We start from the raw sequence: 21,093 nt of genomic DNA on the forward strand, positions 1-21,093 counted from the left end.
TGATGATCTCCAGCAGGCGCGAGCTTTTATCGTGTGAAGGCTCGTGGTTGCGCGCACACAATATGACTGGTAGAGGAGGAGATGAGGGAGGGGAGAAAGAAGAAGAAAATGACGAGCATTTACAAACTAAATATGGTCTGTTGTATCAAAGCAATCTCTCTCTCTCTCTCTCTCTCTCTCTCTCTCTCTCTCTCTCATCCATACTGTTTTAAGGAAACATTTGATAGACTTTTAATTTAGTTAATTGCATCGCAAGTTTCCTTAAATCACATATTATAAAAATATTGCGTTAATAATTAAACCTATAATTTTTTAAGATAATATTTGCCGTTACAAAGAAATGTCACTTTACATTAACGACAGTTTATACTGATATTCCTTACTGCGACAATCTATCGTAGCCTAAATAGCCTCCCATGCTTGAATACCAACAGTAAGGTATTTTTGTACTTTTAAAAGGAGAAACTATTCTTGCTTTATTAATGGCTGGTGATGAATAATGGCTAATATAACATTATGATCTTTTCTGAAGTGATTCATATGCCCATTATAGTGGATGTGAGTGAACAACAGGTCAAGTGCGCATCGATTGTGCCATCTAGTGGACAGACAGTGAAACGAGCGCGTTATGTCAAACTTTTGAGTGGGTAGATTGGTACTAAGTATATAGGTGTATATTGTTTATATCTTATATTTTCCAGGCAGGTTTCAGGAGTCATCAGTATAAAAGACATTAAACTGAGATATAAATAATATAAAAGGACATAAAACCAAGACTGGTACTATTTACAAAAACGTGTGGCCTTTTTTGGTAATCATATATTCCATGTTTATCAAACATTCAAACCATTGTCTGTGCCACAGATACAGTATAATACAAGTGCACCTCATATATAGCAAGGCAGGATTAACTAAAAATGTCCATGACATACAATACAATCTAAAATGGAATTAATTCCAGTGAATTTAAAGAACACTATCAGCGTTTTAGTTCCCTTCAGTAAGAGTGTCAGACAAAATGAAGTTGCTCGCCCTTCCCTGAATCACTGCGTCTGAGCTTCAGTCCAGACAAAACCTTCTGGGCACTTCTCTGCTCTGTGGGACGCCTCCTCAGAGATCGGAACAGGAGCTGCCTCTCTCGGCTCCCTTGGTTGTTGTTGGATTGGTTGGCATTTTGCGTGTCTATTTGGCCCACATTGACCACCTCATCTGATTCTGTCCTTTTTACCCCTCCATGGGGTGCAGTTTGATTCTCAGGGGTGTATCCAGTTTTTTTCTGCAGGCCGAGGGTTTCTGAACTGTGCAGTCGGCAGAGGGGCTTCACTGGACTTTGGGATTCAGGGGAGGAGCTGCGACTGCTGTCTGCACTTCCCAATAAAAGGCCTTTCCTCACGGCATTCTCCTCCTCCATTGACAGGGATCTCATTGTATGTGATAGTGCTCCTGTAGAGCCCTGCCTGTAGTACTTCACCGGCTGTCTGCTGAAGTGAGCCCTCGATTGAGTTTGCAAGTGATTCTCTGCAGAAAGCTCCAGATGCCCCTGAGGAGATGCCGTAGCCCTCATAGCCAGGACTAGAAGAGAAAGCACAAATTACACTGAAAAAAAGCATTCTTAAAACGTTTGTCTTATTTTGTCTTATCTTATGAATATCTTAACATTTTGAAATCAAAACTCATATTTTTGAGTGACCCAAGAAAAAATTTGAACAATAAGGAAGTTTATGTTAAAAATAAGTTGTACAAAATATTTTCTTTCTTCCATTACTCTAAACTCTGAAGCTCTATCAGACATTCAAATCTTTCAATGTTTTTAAAGATTTCTTAATAGTTTATTCAGCTTATATGTGATTAAAGGTTTTTTAGTCCTTCATTTCTTATATATATTGTATTATTATGTTTTTCTTTATTTTGTTATAATTGTTTTCTCTTGTTATCATATTATCAACAACTTAGTACTTTTTTCTGTGTAAAGTGCTTGGAGAAGTAACATTTAAAAGCAATTTATAAAATAAAGTTGATTATAATTATTATTATTATTAAAACAAGAAAATAAACTTTCAAAGGGGAAGGAAGAATGAACTTTGAATAAATATACTAAAAATAAACTTGTTTAAATCTTTACTAAGTACTTATTTTTCTTACCAAATTGGAAGATACTTTTCTTGTTTTAATCAAACTCACTTCATTATCAGAAAAGTTCACTTCTTAGAGGCACAGGTCACCCCAAAAAACAATTCAATTATCATTTACAAACTCTCGAGTTGTTCTAAATCTGTAAGAATATCTGATGATAACAGAGAAAGATATTTGCACAAATGCTCCACCATTAACTACCAAAGGAGGAAAAAAAATATTGGTAGTCAAAAGTGCCCCAGAACTGTTTGGTTGCTGACATTCTTCAAAATATCTTTCTCTCTGTTCATTAGAACAAAGACATTTATACAGATTTGGAAAAACTGGAGGGTGAGTTAGTAAATGATGACAGAATTATTATTTTCGAGCGAACTGTTCCTTTAAGATATCGTGCTTTTCAAGAAAATGCATCTTGACTTATGAATTTGTGATATTTGTACTAAAAAACCTAGACTGAAATACCAAAACATGTTTTTTTACATTGTAGACATAAGTAAAAATATATACAAAAACCTTTGATAAGTTTATTTTTGTCAATTTGCTTCTTTATTGAAGTGTAAAAATTCATGAATCTGTTAGAATTTTAACACCAATTCCAGGTTCATTTGCTCGATCAAAAAAGCCTTGCATCAGGATGAAACATTTTGTGATTGGTTGCTTGACAGTGACAAAAAACACAGAGCAAAAGGTTTGCGCAAGCAGACAGTTAAAGGTCTTGAAAAGAAAGCCCTACCTGCTCTGCCAGTGGCCTCTGGGCTCAGCTGATCCATTGCCTCATTGGACGATGACTTGTCAGAAATATAACCCTCGCTTGAATCTCTCTTGAGAGTGCGATTCTGTTAAAATCATACACATTCTAAATGTAAGATGACTAGAGAGCCAATATGGCAGAATTTGTAAATCAATTGTCAATTCATTTAAATGAAGATTCATAATTAAAGGGGTATATCACAGGACCATAACCACCACAGACATTAGTCTGGGTCATTCACTAAATATATACACATTTCATCAGTTTATTGTCCCCTTAAACATGTGGGAACATACGAATCCTTAAGAAACTGCAAATATTTATTGTGCTTCGCAGTTCTATGTTTTGTAGAAAGTGTTTTTAAGCTTACTTAACTTTGAGTTTTGTTTTGGTTCTTGCTAATCCAAAATGTTAAAAAAAAAGATTATAAACTATTCCAGTTAGTATATGAGTGTAGTAAATATGACTGTAGTAAATATGAGTGTAGGAAATAATCTGGTGTGGACCGCAGCGCTGGCCTAACCACATAGCAGTGCACCCGGGGTGAGACCGGAGTGTTAAAAGCACACGTATACACAAGCAAGCCCTGTAATCTCCCCAAGAATAAGCGCTTAATCCTTCCAGGTCTTTCCACGGGCATGATGGGACAATTAAAGCACACAAGCAGCACAAGAACAGCACAAAGCACCTGAAGTGAGCTTTTATCATCGTCATGACAACAGCAAGCTTAAAGCACACACAGCTAACATTAAGCAGAACGAAGCTAATGTTTGTTTGAGGGAAAGATAAAGGTATTAAAAATCTCATCGCAAACCTCCATCGAGCATGGACGTACTCTGGACGAGGCTCCGGGGTCCTGAGAGGACGGCGGTAGGGGGCAGGATGCTCGGTGTGGTGTTTCTGGAAGAGGTGCCGTGGGGGCTGGTGGAGGGGGTGTGCTGGATCTGGTCGCGGGACCAAAGATTTTGTCATAGCGGGAGATCATGAACTCCACGAGAAGGGCCTGGTAGCTGGTTTCCAGAAGCGCGACCATCGATACGTCCCCCGACACAAGGGGGCGCAAGAGAGTGGGGCCGAAAATGATGCCCAGGTTTCCAGGGGACATTTTGTTATCTTCATAATATTCTGCAACCCTGAAGAGAAAACAAGAGGGGGATTAGAACTGATTTAAGATGTGATTTTGATGATTTTTTGTTGGTAAAGTTTGGTACTTGTTTAAGTGGGCCATCATGTGCTGCACTGCGTTGAGGTTGCACGGAGGTAGGCGTCCTGTAAGATCTCTGAGTTTACAGACAATACTCTCTGAAATCCCAGCAGTCTCTGCAACATGTTCCTTCTCACTCAGCCTCTGAATCTCTTTGCCCATGTAGATGAAATCGTTGTAGAGGTCAAAGGTGAGTAATGGCTCTGGAAGCTGAGGAAGTGAAAGATGGTTGGTTTGTCTTGTGATGGGATTTAAACACTTCACTTAATAACAATTAAACAATTAATAAAAGTGCCTCTGTTTATTTATTATTTGAACAAAAATCTGTCAAAAATGTGTTTTACCTCTTTGAAAAAATGCTTGAGAACAGAGGTGATGTCATGTGGTGAGAGGTCACTGAGGTCAACTTGGTCTTTCTGGATCTCAAAGGCCTGACATAACTTGAGTATCCGAGGTTTGGAGCCACTGATTCTGTACACACCCTATAAGAAAACAAAAGAATAAACAGAACTCATCTTCGTGAAAGAGACCATGGTAGGTTGTTGATGTTGTGTTGCAAGAATGTTTTGCATTGTTATTGGTCAAAACTGACCAATAAGGAGCCACATGGGCAGCATGTTCAAAGGACTCCAGTTCAAATATCGGCACATTGTCCTATGCCGATCCTGCACCTCTGTCTCTACCCTATACTTTCCTGTCAAATGTGTCTTCTGTCCGGTCCAAATATAGGTATAAAAGCACCCCCTTCCCACAAAAATACTCTACCCAATACTAATGCTTGGGATCCTATATTTCGTCTTTTTGCCCGCCAGACAAAGTCTGAGCTCTTGTAATACGTGACCCACTCTATAAAAACTATATTTCCACATAAAATGATTCTACATGATGTAACTGATATCTTTAATATTGACTGAGAAAAGGTTTTATAATAAAAAATAATAAGAAAGTTGTCAAGGAAGCCAAATTCTGTATTATTGTGCAAAATAATAAAATCTATATATAGCCATATATATATATACAAATTTCTGTATTTATTATGTTATAAATGAAAATGTGACTACTGTATCTCATAATCCATTATATAATCTCTCGTTTATCGAGAGAAATACACAGTATTTCAGTAATACACAGAATAAATATGTAATGTAATGAAAATAATATCACATGTCTCCATAACTACCAGATTCAGATATAAAAAATGTATTAACTCTAAAATAAAGCAATAAGCCCCATGTGACCATGATTTACAGTTATTTTATAATAATAAAAAACAGCACCCTGCCACTGCTGCTCCCCAAATTGTTTATATTTTAATATGTATATTTTAATAAACAATTTTGAAAGCAGCAGTGGTAGTGTGCCGATTTTTTTAATAGTGAAGTTTATGTCTGATCGTCCACCAAGTTTTTTGGATGTGCACTTTCTTTGAATAGCAGAAGTTGCATAGGAGTCAATTCCTAACAGCGAGAGGAGGACCAAGAGGAGAGACTTTATAAAACCGTTATTCCATATATGTAGCACAGTTTCATAAAATAAAACACAGCAAATAAAATTTGATATTAATAAAAAATAAATGATTGTTCTGCCAAACAATGAAGTATGTCAGAAACATAAACAACAAAGCGGTTGCCAAACAACACAGACACACATAAATTGCCGCAGTGATACTTATGTAAAGTGGTCAGCTGTCCATTTTTTGAGAATTTTACAACAGCTTATCACATGGTTCAACCAATCAGAATCCAGAACCTTTACTAAATGTGATGCAGCGCAATAGACGTTTTTCAACCGAATAAGTTCAACCTTTTCTGTATCTGTATTTCATACCTGGACAGTGAGAGCCCTGCTCTCAATCTCTTCAGTGCAGCGAAGGACAACGAAGGGCACAGCATCTGGAATCTCTCTGGGCAGCAGGGCGAACTCCACCCCGAAGATGAAACCTCTCCTGTGTTCACACTCCATCTGGCACACCTCCAGGCACTTCCTGTGGACTGCAAGGCCACACTGACAGGAAAGGAGCAACAGTCAAATAAGTGCGTTTCTGCTTTAATAATAACTGACAATTTTATCCATAGCAACACTTTTCCCCTTTCCCACCCCTCTGAAATAAACTTCTATGAGTAGGTTGAACCAAAGACCTTGCGGTTCATAAAGCAATGCTCACCTCCTCACACTCAATCCCGTTCACCAGGATGTAGTTGTCACATTGCTTGCACTTGACCATCTTGCTCTTCATCTTTCTCAGTCTGTGAGTCAGAGCGGCACGTGACGCCGTTCGTGGTTTACCCAGCGTTCCATTGCTTTCGGCTAAAGTCTCCTCGCTCTCTACACACAGACAAAGTCAACAGTGACATTTTCAGCTTTTAAAAACTGTCCGTTTGTTGAAAGAGTAAAACAAATGTTTACTTTTACAGTACAAGATGCATTTGTGAAGAAAAAACGTCTCATACCGGCATCTTGGAGTGCATCTTTCTCATCGAGGTCGTCTGAAGACATTGTTCCTGTGGAGGAGGCTTTGGGCAGCTTACGGTTCCCATGAGCTTCGGGAAAGCCATGCAAACACAATAGGAACTCAAATCAAATGTGTTTGACATTTTAAGCTCATGCTCAAATTTGAACTCATAAGCCAACCAAGAGAAATCCATCTCAAGGCATGTACAAAGTTGGCTGTGGTGATTCTCTCACCTGGACTTGACAGCGATTCTGAACTTCCTCCCTTGCTGTCACTGTCACTGTGACCAGGCCGTCCTGTGCATCAACACATCACATGATCAGATACTCTAGTAGTGATCTTAACTGTGACACGTCAAGATTGTTTTACAGTAGGTGTTCCTGTATTTTTAACTGAAAGACTGACATACTTCCGTCTACTAAACTGCTGCTGTGCTTCAAATCATCTGGTAGCGCATATGAATCTTGGAAACTCGGAGCACTGCTTGGTTTACGCCTGCCTGTTGGTGGGGATCTGGGAAAATGAAACAAATAATCTTTAAAGTCCCTGTGAACCAGAAATAGCGTTCGTTTCTCACTTCCGTGTTCAGACACACTTCCGAATGAAAGTGAATTTCAAAGGAGAAAATTAGTGGCGTGGCGTGCGTTTTTCACTGTGAATTGATTTTTAGATTTGAACTGAAGATCACCAGGATAGATGAATTTAAATAGGCTGCAACATTTCATGAAAAAATAAGAATTGTCACTTTTAATTTCACTGGGACTTTAATGAAATGTATTAAATGAGCAGATGCAGTGGAATTGGTATCATATATAACATCCAAGCAAACTTCATCATCAATAACAAAAGCATTTATAAGAATGTTCTCCGGAGAAACCCGAATGAGAGATTTCTGGAAAAGAGATGTCACTAAGGTGACTCCGCCCACTCGCGTTCAGTCTGAGGAGCGAGTGGATATGAAGGACCGTGTACATCCATCATATGCTTGTGATACCATCAAGACACTATGCAATAATGGAAAATACAGAAACTGTCATGCAAATTTGCTCACAACGCTTGCCCCGCCTCCAGGGTCTTCTGATTGGCCCACTATTATGGAACTGACATTAATGACCGGCACTCCATGTAAAAGTTTAAATGATTTTAAATTGTCATAAAATGTGGCGCTCATATGCGAGACGTAACAAAAGAAACATCGAGCATGCGTTTACATAGAAAACAATGAAAAAGAAGTGCAGATGAATAACATGCAATTATAGCATTAAATATTTTGAACATTTATTTCTTTCAGTCTTGTTTTCTCACCTTTTGCCCGGGGGGATGAATTCCTGAAATATGAAGTTCTGAAGAGGTTGGCCAGATAGACTCTTCCCTGAAATGTACAACAAGTAGGGTTCTCCTGCATCACAGGGCCTGCAGCTCAACTCCAAGTTCTGGTAACCCAGAGGAACCGACTCAGTCTGTTGCCGCTGGAAGTAAAACATGTTCACTGTTGCCTGTGAGAGGAATGAAAACCAACAGATCCATAAAAATCTAAACACATCTCTGTAGATTACTGTAAATGGGTCTTCTGTAAAGATGTCCCAACCTCTTTTAACACCGTGTCTCCCTGGCAGATGAGCTTGCGCATGTGGACGATGATTCTCTGCTTCACCTTCTCCAGCTCTTCCTGATGGTTGTTTGCATCACATACACACTGTCTGTAAATCATCTCAGCTTCTGTAACCTGAACCGGAGCAAATCACAGCCATCGATAACAAATCATTGAAACGTTAATTATTAAAACACATTTACATGTTTGTATAAATACACACTCACCTAAAGGATTATTAGGAACACCATATTAGTACTGTGTTTGACCCCCTTTCTCCTTCAGAACTGCCTTAATTCTACGTGGCATTGATTCAACAAGGTTCTGAAAGCATTCTTTAGAAATGTTGGCCCATATTGATAGGATAGCATCTTGCAGTTGATAAAGATTTGTGGGATGCACAAAGCTCCCGTTCCACCACATCCCAAAGTTGCTCTATTGGGTTGAGATCTGGTGACTGTGGGGGCCATTTTAGTACAGTGAACTCATTGTCATGTTCAAGAAACCAATTTGAAATGATTGGAGCTTTGTGACATGGTGCAATATCCTGCTGGAAGTAGCCATCAGAGGTACATGGTGGTCATAAAGGGATGGACATGGTCAGAAACAATGCTCAGGTAGGCCATGGCATTTAAACGATGCCCAATTGGCACTAAGGGGCCTAAAGTGTGCCAAGAAAACATCCCCCACACCATTACACCACCATCATGATTGCATTAATGAGAAATTGAACAGGTGTTCCTAATAATCCTTTAGGTGAGTGTATTGTGTAGTATCAACAAATGATGCTGCTCGACCTTGGATTTGGCATCATCTCTAGACTTCCTCCTCTTGTCCAGGGTCTTGTTACCTCCTGTTTCCTCTTCAGCTTTGGCCGTCATGGCTTTGGCTTTCTCCAGTTCCTCGCTGCGCTGCACATATTGCTGCCGCGCTCTCTTCAGCGCAGACACAGCATCATGCTAATGCATTACAAACCATTATGAGTAATGGTGGTCACAACAAATGCACATATAATAACCACAAGGCAAAAACAGACCATTCTCTTCTGCTCTTTGGACCACTGCTCCTTAAATTCTCGCCGCCACTTATCGATTTCGTTCTTCTTGGCCGAGAGAGCCTATTGAATGGAACATCCAAGCCCATATAATCACATTTTATATAACACAAATGTAATAACATCTCTTATAATTAAGCATGACTCGAAATTGAAAAACAATCGAAATTAACTCTTGAGGTTTCACCCTGAGATGCTTTTTAAACAGTTTTGAAGGAGTTCCCACCTATTCTGGGCTCTCATTGGTTATTTTTAGGCATGCACTGTACATTTTCGACCATATCGGTATCAGCAGATAAATTGTAAATTTTAATCGGTATCGGATAATTAAATTTAGGCCGATATATTTTAATTCATTATAGATATATTGTTTTCTGCAGTGAATGTTTTCAAAGCAGTCGTCCACTTTTTGCCTTTTGTTTCAGTAATTTATATACATTTTTAGATCCCATGTATATCGGTCAATTTATCAGTTCTCTACTTCAAATGTTAAAGAATTATCGGTTATCACTATTGGTCAGTGCATCCCTATTTTTTATTATTCTGAGTCTCAAGTCTTCCATTTCCACAGCAAACATGGTGTCTTTTAAAGAAATGTAATCATCACATTTCTTAAGTTTCAGACTACAGTTGAGATGGATGCAGTACCTGATAGCAGCGCTGTTGCAGAAGTTCGGCTGTATGTTTGGCTGTCGTGCTGTTCCTGAGATCATGATCCATGGCAAGGGTATAGATTTGCTGCAAAGGCATCATATCCTACCAAGTGTACCCAGAGAAATGCATTAGTGTGATTAAGTGCAAAAACACATCGCTCATTGCGAAAGAGCAGAAAACAGCAGTTGAATTATATGGGTTGCAGTATAGAGTAGTAGGTGCACACATGCATTTGTACCTGTTGAGCGATGCATGATTTGGCTGCCTCTGCCGCTCTCATAATACTCTTTGCAAACTCTTGCTCTGTAAACAAGCAATAAGATTTTCAGAATTCTACAATATCACACAGTAATATTCATCAGGGTGTGTGTTATTATTTGCTCATATAAACATTTGTGTGGAAGAAAGACTGTAGACTGAAAGAAGTTAAAGGGATAGCTCACCCAAAAATGAAAATTCTGTCATCATTATTCACCCTCTTACCATTTCAAACCTGTATGACTTTCTTTCTTCTGAAGAGCACAAAAGAAGATATTTTGAGGAATGTTGGTAACCGAACAATGGCGGTACTCATCCAAAACCAATGTAAATCAATGCGTGCTGGTTAACAATATTCTTCAAAATATCTTCTTTTGTGTTCTGTGGAAGAAAGAAAGTCATTCAGGTTTGAAATGATTGGGTGAACGATCACTTTAATGCTCATAAATATCGAATGGAAAATACAGTTCCCTGAAAGAGTTTGTATCTGTATTGACCGCAGCTCAACAGAGTGCCGCTAAATGTCAATAAAACATGAGGTGACATAACATTATTGGACCATAATCCATTAGTATTACTGATACAATGGAAAATAACACATTTCATTTTTCATGGAAATAAACGCTGAGAACTGTTGATATGAGGAATTCTGCACAGGATTTTTTTATAAAATACAGTGTTGTTGATTCACTATCTATTATGGATGTTTGTCCTCATATCTCTGCCATTCAGAAAATAAACCTGTGACCTTGCGTTGCTAGAGCATACTTTAACAACTGAGCAACACGAATGATTTCTCAACCACAATTCGTAACCAAAACCACCCTTACTTTCCTACTGTGACCATATAAAAAATTGTTCTTGGAAATGATCTCTAAGTAGTGGGTAACATGCCAAATTTAGCACTGTGAACCGTGAAACGGAAGTTTGATCGTTTTTTCTTCTGTATTTTGACGCATTTCCGAGTGAAATGGAATTTTAAATGAGTTAAAAATGGGCGTGGCTTTCGTATTTCTCTACAATTTGATGGGATGTATAAAAACATTTGAAATGGAACTGGCAGCAGACTGACAGTTGAAGGGGAGGAGTTAACGGATGCTCCGCCCAAGCCGTCAAACACACGTCATTTAGGACGGATTGTCAAGTGCATTTTCAGGTTTTAACCGAAGTTTATGAGAGCACACGATTTTTAAAAAGAGAACGACCCACATTGATAAACTTTTTACAATAAACGGTGGAATATTTCATGAAAAAATAGGCGTTGTAATTGTATAAGCCTATTTGTATTTTTATGTACACTGCCAGTCAAGAGTTTATAATTCCCTCATCAATACTATGGAATAATACATATGTAACTAAAGCTAAACAAATATACATGTTTTCGTACTTTACAATATGTGAAGTATATTGTGCGTGTGCGTGTTTTATCAACCAGCTTTTTGAAGTATGACCTTAAGACGCTTTTTATACAACATTAAGGGAGTTCTCACTTATTCTGGGCTAGTAATGGTTGCTTTTTCTTCATTATGTAAAGTCACGCATTTGAAAGATATATATATATATATATATATAAATATAATTTTTGGTTTTCTAATGAAAGAAATGATACACAATTACATACTTACTGTATATTTTTGTCTACAAAAATGTTTTTAAAGTAATAGCTCACCTTCAAAAGGACAATTACATCATTATTTACTCACCCTCTTGTCATTTTAAACCTGTGTGACTGTTTTTCTTCTACAGAACACAAAAGCAGATATTTTGAAAAATGTCGGTAACCAAAAACCATTGATCCCCATTATCTTGCATTGGTTTTGTGTCCATACAATAGAAGTCAATGGGGACGGTTTTTGGTTACCATCATTCTTCAAAATATCTTCTTTTGTGTTCTTCTTTTGCAAAAGAAAGAATATCACACAGATTCAAAGTGACAACATGGTGACTCTTTACAGGGCTAAGCTGCAGAGCTCAACCCTCCACTAGGGGGAGTTATGAGAGACGTGTGTAAAAGCTCATATACTATTAAAGGTGCTGTTGAGCGCACACTTTAACAAATCTCATATTAGACTGTTGCTTCCAAGAAAAACTCTTTAGACTTCTCTTTACCTGAAAAATATCTATCGTTCCATCCAAACAAACCTATCACAACCCAAGATTCATTAAAGCAGGATACTGAAAGAAACCACAAACCAAACACAAAAACACTCACCCAGGCTGATTCTTTTGTCCATCCAAGTCAGCAGGTCCTTGGCGTAGCGGCACCACATTTTGGCGTACCCTAGGGCGAGTTCCACTCCACCCTCGGAGCGGCAGAGGGTGAGATCTGGATCCTGGGCTGAGAGGGAATACATGAGCATCACCACTCCTTTTACATCACTAGATCTGTCTGAACTAAACCCAGATGAGAGCTGAGAGATGCCTCATAAGCTACAGAGCGATCAGGCTTTTCCATTACTCAAGAGATAAAGCTCCCTTATCCTCATAGGATGCCAAAATCGAACATGAAAAACGAGAGAAAACATGATACACAGTTTTTGTCCAAAAACACAACTATTGGAAGAAAATCCTTAAATGTGGAAAACAACTGTTGAATGTTTAAGAAACGAGTCCATCCGAGCATCTTGTGTGTCCATATAGTGGTCAAAGAGAATCCTGTTACGTCCACCACCAATATTCCGGAATGGTAATTCAATGTAAAATCTCTGTTTAAATTCAAAAGTGCCCATAAGGCTTTGGGATTCAACAGGGACTGCGTGTGGATCACAGAGAATGAATCGCTTCACCCTCCCTCTTGCTGTCTCCTCCCTGTTTCAATATATACTAAAATCTCATCAAAACATCAGTTCACACATTTCTTATCAATCTTCCAGTGCTGTATTTAAAGGATAGACTACCACTGTCAGTCCTCTGTCTCTCTGTGTATTTTTGGTTCAGAGGGGATGGGAAATAATCCAGGAGGATAGTATAGCAGACAGTAAAGTAATGGTCTTTAGATTAGGGTGGGGTTTACTTCCTCATGAACAGGCTGAGAAATAGCCTTAATTCACTTTATTCATTATTTCTCTTTTTAAAAACTATTGTATCTTACATTCTGTGTAAATGTACTCTGTACACCAGTGTGTGATCAGATCTGAAACTGTGTCCAACAGCGTACAGTATCAATGTAGATGAACTCAGTTAACCTCATTACACAAACACTACTGTTATTGATTTTTCTAAAAACTACTGTTCACATAGACTAAAAAAAATCATTATGAATAAAAACAATGTGACATGGTGAATTTCCCTACTAATTACAGTTTGACAACACTGCACAATGACGTTGTATATACACTGTAAAAAACATATTGTACATATAGACTTCTGATATATTTTTGAAATACGCTAAAAAAATTACACATTTTGAAAATGGGTGTAAAATGTTATAAAAAGTTTTACTATATTTTCTAGCGTCCCAGCTCACGTAATATTACAGTTTTTTACAGGATTTTTTTATATTGTAGTTTTTCAACATTTAGTTATCTCAGTCATTTAGCTTGCTTTTTTATATTTTAACCAGCAGCAAAGTTACTGTAATTTATAAAATGAATCAAAATTGTAAGGCTTATTGTGATGAGTAAAAACATTTATAAATGTAAAATAGTTCAAAAGTCTTATTGTTAAAATGGACTTGTCAAGCCAATTTGTACATAAAATTATTAGACATCAAAAAAATCATAGTTTGTTAGTTCATTCTGCATTAACTAATGTTAACAGTCACATCTTTCGATTTTTAAAACGCACTAGTAAATGCATAGTTTATGTTAACCAATGCATACTCACAAATAAATTCACCCGTTTCAGCTGCCTTAATTTTTTTAAATCAAATCAAATTATCTTTATGAGTCAATTGAACTTAATTATATTGAGCTGACTTAAAAAAACGAGTTATAAAATACAACTAGATCTTTGGAAGTCAGTTCAATATAATATAAATTTAATTGACTCATAAAGCTAATTTGATTTAACTTAAACATTTAATGAAGCTGTTTAACTGAAGTTTTTAAGTTTTTTTGTACAGTGAACCTTACTGTAGTGTTACAGTGATTTTTTTCCCAATATTAAACTAAAGGGATAAATTATGATGCCCAAAAATCATAATGAGTCTCAAAAGAGTCATTGCAAACATCCATTCTAATTTTACTCTGATATTGGAGTCAAGTATGACCTCCTAGATTGTTAAGTGTATGGCTGAATTATTCAATCTCTAAGAAACTCCCGAACTGTCCTTTCTTATTCCGTCCATTTGTCTAATCATATTCAGACCGCCCACAGTGCGAGTTAAACTGGGCTAAGAAGGCCGATTGTTAATGCTATAAAATAAAGGGATGATGCTGAAATTTGTCACAGGGAATAAAATTGGTTTGTTTTATGTGTGAAAGCGAGTGATATTCAGAAAGGTTAGATCATGTTTTAGTTAAACTTTGAGTGTTAGTCTAATCCTTAATCACCCCAGCAACGGCTCTGTTCACAAGCCAGATCAACACAGACGATAAAGCAAAGTAACAGCCAGACCGATGACGTCAGTATCCGCCGTCACCTGCCTGGATAAATTAAAATTTGTAGACAGTTATCTTTCCATCCTCATTTTAAGTCAAAACTACAGTTGAATACTATCCCTAACATAAAATCTTTATTGTGTTTCATTTATCCATCCATTTTTGAGACAATGTGAGACAGTCCAGCAGGACAAACAGAGCAGCTGTCTGCCGATTTAATCTGCTCTCGAACCCCCGTCCCGTGCTAATCTTGTTAGCGAGAATCAATCAGTACATGCGGCTATTATACGTAAACAGTGTAGGTTTGTGACATCCTCCAAACAGTCATTTTTGCAGTGATTTGTTTTTCTCACATCTAATTTGTTAAATGATCGGAACATACGGTAACTATACATGTTTCACACATCAGCGCATATTTTACCATCATGGTCTTGTGGGGGCAGTAACAGGAATTCTGATCCTTGAAATGTATAAGAGGAACATGACCAACACATGACCTTTGTATACATCCACCGTATACATCTTTATAAACCTGATGCTTGTTTTATTCTTAGTCCAATGTATCAGCATTCAAACACAGACAAAGCTCTAAAAGATATTTACCATATGTGCCGACAAAGCACTCCTCACTTTTTTGGTAGATTGCTTCAAACTCATCGTCTCCCTGGAAAGAATACATTTTTTAACATTATATACCATGAAAAGCCTTCTACATTATTAGTTGGGAGACACTGTTAAACTGTGTGAAAGACAAAAATCATGAATGATTTCTCACTGTTGTATCGTCCAGGTCAGTGTTCAGTGTGGTATCTGCCGAGATGTCTGGTATAGACATTGAGTCTGAGTCGAGCAGCTCATCCACAGTCCTGAGAAATCACACCAACACATGCAAAGATTTTAACCCTCCTGCTAAACCCAAAGCCACATTGACATTTGAAAAGTATCTGATTATATTATTCAATCAATATAACGCCACGCATTAAATGTCCAGTGTATGAAATTTAGCGGCATCTAGTGGTGAGGTTGTGAATTGCAACCAATGGCTCATTCCAGCCCTCCCTTTCGAAGCACTACAGTGGCCGACACAGCACTCAGATGTCTTTACGTTTTCGCTTCTTTGCTGAAGTAGATAACGTGTTTACAAAACGCTGTAGAGGAGTTTGTCCGTTTTGGGCTACTGTAGAAATAACATGGCGATATCCATCTAAGGGGACCTGTGGTGTATATAGACAAAATTAGCTCCCTCTGAGGGAAAAAATCTTAACGCTTCATTATGTGACATCTTTATACACATCTGAAGACATTATCTAAATGATATTCCTTTTCTTTGTCAGTAGATCCTCTTAATATTACACACTGGACCGTTAGAACATTTCTAACATTGAAACACAACAGGATGTTTAAAGTCCCAGTTAAAATATAAAATTACAAGGCTTTTTTTTCGTGAAATATTGCAGCTTTTATTGTAACTAGTTTATCCATGTGGGTCATTCTCTTTTTAAAATGACGTATGTTTCTTGGGCGGACCATCCGTTAACTCCTCCCCTTGTCAGTCTTCTGCAAGTTAAATATCAAAGTGAAACTGTTGTTTTTATACATCCAATCAAATCTCAGAGAAAAATGAAAGCCACGCCCACTATTTTTTCATTCAAAATTCCATTACACTCGGAAATGCATCAAAATACGGAAGCAGAAACGATGGTAACTTCCGGTTCACAGGGACTTAAAAACCTATTGTATAGAAACAACGGCTGATTGAAATATACATACGAGCATGTTAGTGACAGGTTCATACTGGCATCAAAATCACGTAATATCTCACTGTAGCGCTTTGTTTCAGAAGATCGGCAACCATCTGCAAAAGATATGAAAGGTAAAGGTTTAAATTTAATTGAAATGTTTGTGTTTCAGAACAATAGTGTAATCGCATGCACATGATGAGTTGCAACATCCAATGGTCTAATGAAATGGATCGAGTTAAATATAGTAACCACAAAATGGTCCCACCACACAAACCAAAGATTATCTAAGTTATTTTTTGTGAAATCATGGATATACAAATGTAAATTAATATTTTTAGTTTTAATGTCAGAAAGTCCAAATACTTATTTGAAGGAAATCCTTATTGATTATGACGTTACAGTTATAACAATAATTCCACTGTGGTTTTTAAGTTGTTAGTATGGTAAATAGTCGGGGCGTGGCATTGCCGTAAATTAAATATGAAGAAATGTGCAAAAACCACTAATGACACCATGTGCATTTGACACTAGGACATGAAGTGACATGATCATCGTTCACACAAATGCTACAGTAGGTGACAACAGCAACAAATAAAAAAAGCATGAGAAGAGAAGCTACACTGGATTGTGTTCATTTGCACAATAAGAACTGTAAAACAATGAGAAAGAAATGAAAAGCAATTTCTGGAGCATTTAATTACAGCATGTTAATTGCTGTTTGTTGAACTCCGGTGGTTGAAAACTTCTTGTGTGTCAGGTGCAGCAAGGCTTTTAGCTTGTATTCTTGTAGTTCTACGACTCTGAACATGATACACACATGCCACCTGAACACTGCATTTAACACACAGAAGTGCCACAGCCAGTCCCTCTCTTTCTCTGTGTGACATGCTTCATTTAGGTCAACCACATCCTGTCTTCGTTTTTGTAACATGCTGTGCTACAGGCACAATGTTGACTTGTTTTTGATTAAAAAGTATCGTTCACGAACGTGTGAATGACACAGGCAGATTTCTCCATTTTGGTGTCTACTTGAAATGTCCCGCGAAGCCATATCAAGAACATGACTGCAGTTATGCTGTCATTATGTAGGATGTTTCAATATTATTATAATGTTAAATGTAATAAACCAGTTAAAAATAAGAAGTGCTGTAGCAAAAACAAATCATTTAAAACCAATGTATGCGATTTCCTCTAAAAGAGCTCTTGTTAAACTTTCTTATGCATGTATTCAGTTCAATCTTATATCATGTACGTCTTTTATCATAGTATTTATTTCAAGAGTTTATTTGCAAAAACAGAATTTTGAGTTTGATTATTTGGAATGCACAATATAAAACATGATTTTTGCAAACTATTCATTCATAAAAAAATATTTAAAATGTCTTAAATCCTTAAACCCTATACACTCTATAAACGGCTGGGTTGATTTCAACCCGTGGTTGAGTAAAATATGCACAAAACCAATGGTTCGGTTATAAAGGACCATCTGATTGGTTGTTGTTAACCAACCATCAGTATTTTGGCTGATATAACACAACTGTTGTTTTTGTATGTATTTTATTTCAAACAACCCTGCATTTTTAGAGCGTGTACAATAAAATGCACTGTAAAAGATCCTAACTCATCTTTTGAAGTGATAGTTCACCCAAAAATTTAAATGTTGTCATCATTTACTCGCCTTCTTATCATTTCAATCCTGTATTACTTTCTTTCTTCCGCAGAACACAAAAGAAGATATTTTGAAGAATGTTGTTAACTGGCCCCCATTACTTGGTTTTGTGTCTATACAATAGAAGTAAAAGGGTTCCAGTGCAGTACCAACTTTCTTCAAAATGTCTTCTTATGATATCTTAATAGGACAAGAGAGTAAGTAAATGATGACAACATTTTCTTTTTGGGTGATCTCTTTTGAGTTGTGAGTTGTGAAGTTGAGATCATTTTGTCAAAACAAATAAACTGGACAAAACAATTGCATTAATATAGTATATTAAGTTTAGTTGACTGCAATCAAACAATGTTTTACTAAATGGTTTCAAAATCATAGCAGTAAATATCAGTATGCTGTAGTCTTACTTTTTAGCACCATTGACGTTTGACACATTACAGGTGTGTATTTTATTCACAATAAACCTTAATACATCTTTATATGTGGATTTGTAAGTTTGTCATGTAAAACACAGGAACACTTCCTTGACATGCAACTTTTCTGCAAAGGTTAAATGAGCAAGACAGGAAGTGCTCTGATGGTGCTTTCGTTGAGAGTCTATTGCCATGCTACACAAACACAAAGATGCACACACACGCACAGAGAACAGGAACAAATGCAACTGAACTTCTAAAATACACACATTCAGCAGAAAGCTTTGCCCCAGTTTATATTTTTTATATAAGATTACCCAACAAATAAAATGTTTTTCAACAACCATGATTCCGTGCAAATTGGGAAAGATTGCCTGCATTTTCTCTCAGTGTTTGTTGTAACTCACCCTGACTTTTTGGTGGTCTTAACTTTGGCGTCTCCAGGGTCTCATCCATTGAGTCCTCAATCACAGAACCGTCTGCACACAAGGAGCTCATCGTCATCCGGGAGTTACTCCATCCAACCCGCTGAAGAACGATGCGGTCAGAACAAGCCCGAGGCCCAGCAGAACTGGGTCAGCCCTCAGCTCTCTTCAGACATGGACGTAGGACAATGAGAAGCTGTTGTGTTCGATAACTCTGCCCTCTCCTCTCACAGCACCAACTTCTCTTCCTCTAAAGCGGTGCTTGGCCAATGTTCTTTCACGATCATATGAGGAGGAAGTGTGTCTCACTATCACTCTCAGACACACCTAACACCCACAACTTCTGCTACAGCACGAGAGATTGCGTGTAATTTGCTATCGTGTTTTTGGTGATCTTAGTGAGCGGATGAACATCTGAATCAGAATTCATTGCCTCATATTGAAAACAACTTGGCATATAAATCACTTTGCACTGCAACTTTAGCTTGTTCTTATTTCAAAATATCACTGATGTCACTGGATTCGACATCCAGTGGTTTCCGGTGGAACTGGTACGCACTATTATGCAAAAAAAAAACTCTTGAAGTGTTAGTAAATGAAGCAGAAATCTTAGTCGTTGCATTCATCCAATGACATTTAAACGCATTGCGGCACCTCCTGCTGGTTGATGCAAGTTAGAGACAGGAAGAGCATCAGATCAGAGTGCTGACCTGATATAACTCACTGATGACTGACTCAGGAAGATCTCGAGGACAAACATCCCACTTCCACATGACACAAAACAACAATGAGAGTGATGAATACTGTCTTTTAGATTGCCCTCTCTGGACACTTTGCCATATTTAGCATATTTACCTTTGTTTTGGTTGAAACAGGGATACAAAGTTATAGACAAAAGTGCAATCTGTGGCATGGACTACACAGTATATGCTGTATATCCACCAGTCTGTTAACACACTGTAAATTACAATAAAGTTATTCTACAGTTTTCCCTGGTTTAATTGTAATTTTACAGGTTTCAATTTTATACAGATTAATTTAAAAGAAAAACATGTTTTTTGTGACAAAACTGTTATTTTACGTAATGTTACTGACACTTCAGCTGCCAGAAAATGACAGTTTTTTCTAGATTTTTTGGTGTCTTTTTAAATACAGTAAAAAATGTAAAATTACAGAAAAGACTGCAAAACTACAGGAAAAACATGGAAAAATTGCTTCTTATGGGGAAAAAAATATGTGGCATCCCAGCTGTCAGGAAATCAGTTTTAAAAAGGGTTTCTTCTTGAAAAACCATAGAAAAAACCTGTCAAATTACAGAAAATGACAGCAAATTTACAAGAAATACATGCAAAACATACACTTTGTGACAAAACGTTTTTACCGTATTTTAGTGGCAGCTCAGCTGCTAGAAAATGACAGTTTTTGGCATCACACCCAGATAAGGTCTTTTGGAGCTATCTTAAATTTTGTACGCTCCGAAAATTCTAGTGTTGAGATGCTGTGGGTGGTTGCCAGGGTGTTGCTATGCAGTTGCTAAAGGCCCAGTTCACCCCAAGAACGATTACTGTAAATATAACTATAATGAAAACTGTATTAGTGTCCACACCAATGATGATAACATTATGTTTATTCCAAGCTTGTGCCTTTAAATTAAAATGAATTTTGCTTGCCTGTCAATGTTTTTTACTCATCAGCCTGAAAACGAAATTGCTCTAAAATCAATCGCAGTGTATGTCAAAAGAGCCTACCCCACAGGGGTTAAACATGTTATAGCTTTGCAAAACATTATGGATTGTGAAAATAAAAGTCTGATTAGAAATGTTCTATAGAAAAGCACACATCTCACACAAGATCCTCAGTCTGCAGCAACATTCATGACTTTAATGTCAGAAATTTAGAAAACTACGCGATTTGGATATAAGTTAATCATGTTACGTGTTTGCAATATAAATGAGAACAGGGATATTTTTGGAATGCTTTACATTAACCCAGAGTTACAATGACAACAGAAGTCAAATGACTCTTAGGATAATGGCTTGCTGGCTTACATCAGCATCATTCTTTCTGTCTTGTGGTCATACAGCTGTGATATAATTAAAACTGGAAGTGAGATACAGGACGTTGATATCACTGTTAAAGCGGTTGAGTTAACTTAAAGTCATGCCATTTATATGACAGAACAACACATCTCATTTTGCCATCACTGAGC

General features: G+C 37.3%; 1 protein-coding gene across 1 annotated transcript; it reads right to left on the bottom strand.

The window, feature by feature from the left end:
• Positions 1–676: 676 nt before the first annotated feature.
• gmip (GEM interacting protein) lies at positions 677–19,145 on the bottom strand. Its single transcript, XM_056753788.1, has 21 exons — positions 18,867–19,145; positions 16,409–16,493; positions 15,414–15,504; positions 15,242–15,302; positions 12,310–12,435; positions 10,078–10,142; positions 9,834–9,941; positions 9,168–9,248; positions 8,929–9,090; positions 8,129–8,266; positions 7,846–8,036; positions 6,950–7,053; positions 6,774–6,836; positions 6,539–6,628; positions 6,253–6,413; positions 5,916–6,092; positions 4,433–4,570; positions 4,096–4,298; positions 3,699–4,017; positions 2,867–2,969; positions 677–1,572 (listed from the first exon to the last, which is right to left on the bottom strand). Exons 1-21 carry the CDS (start codon positions 18,961–18,963, stop codon positions 1,010–1,012), a joined length of 3,126 nt encoding a protein of 1,041 aa, XP_056609766.1. The 5' UTR covers positions 18,964–19,145; the 3' UTR covers positions 677–1,009.
• Between the last annotated feature and the right edge of the window lie 1,948 nt (positions 19,146–21,093).

This window comes from Triplophysa dalaica, chromosome 7, assembly GCF_015846415.1.
Source record: "Triplophysa dalaica isolate WHDGS20190420 chromosome 7, ASM1584641v1, whole genome shotgun sequence".
NCBI lineage: Eukaryota > Metazoa > Chordata > Actinopteri > Cypriniformes > Nemacheilidae > Triplophysa > Triplophysa dalaica.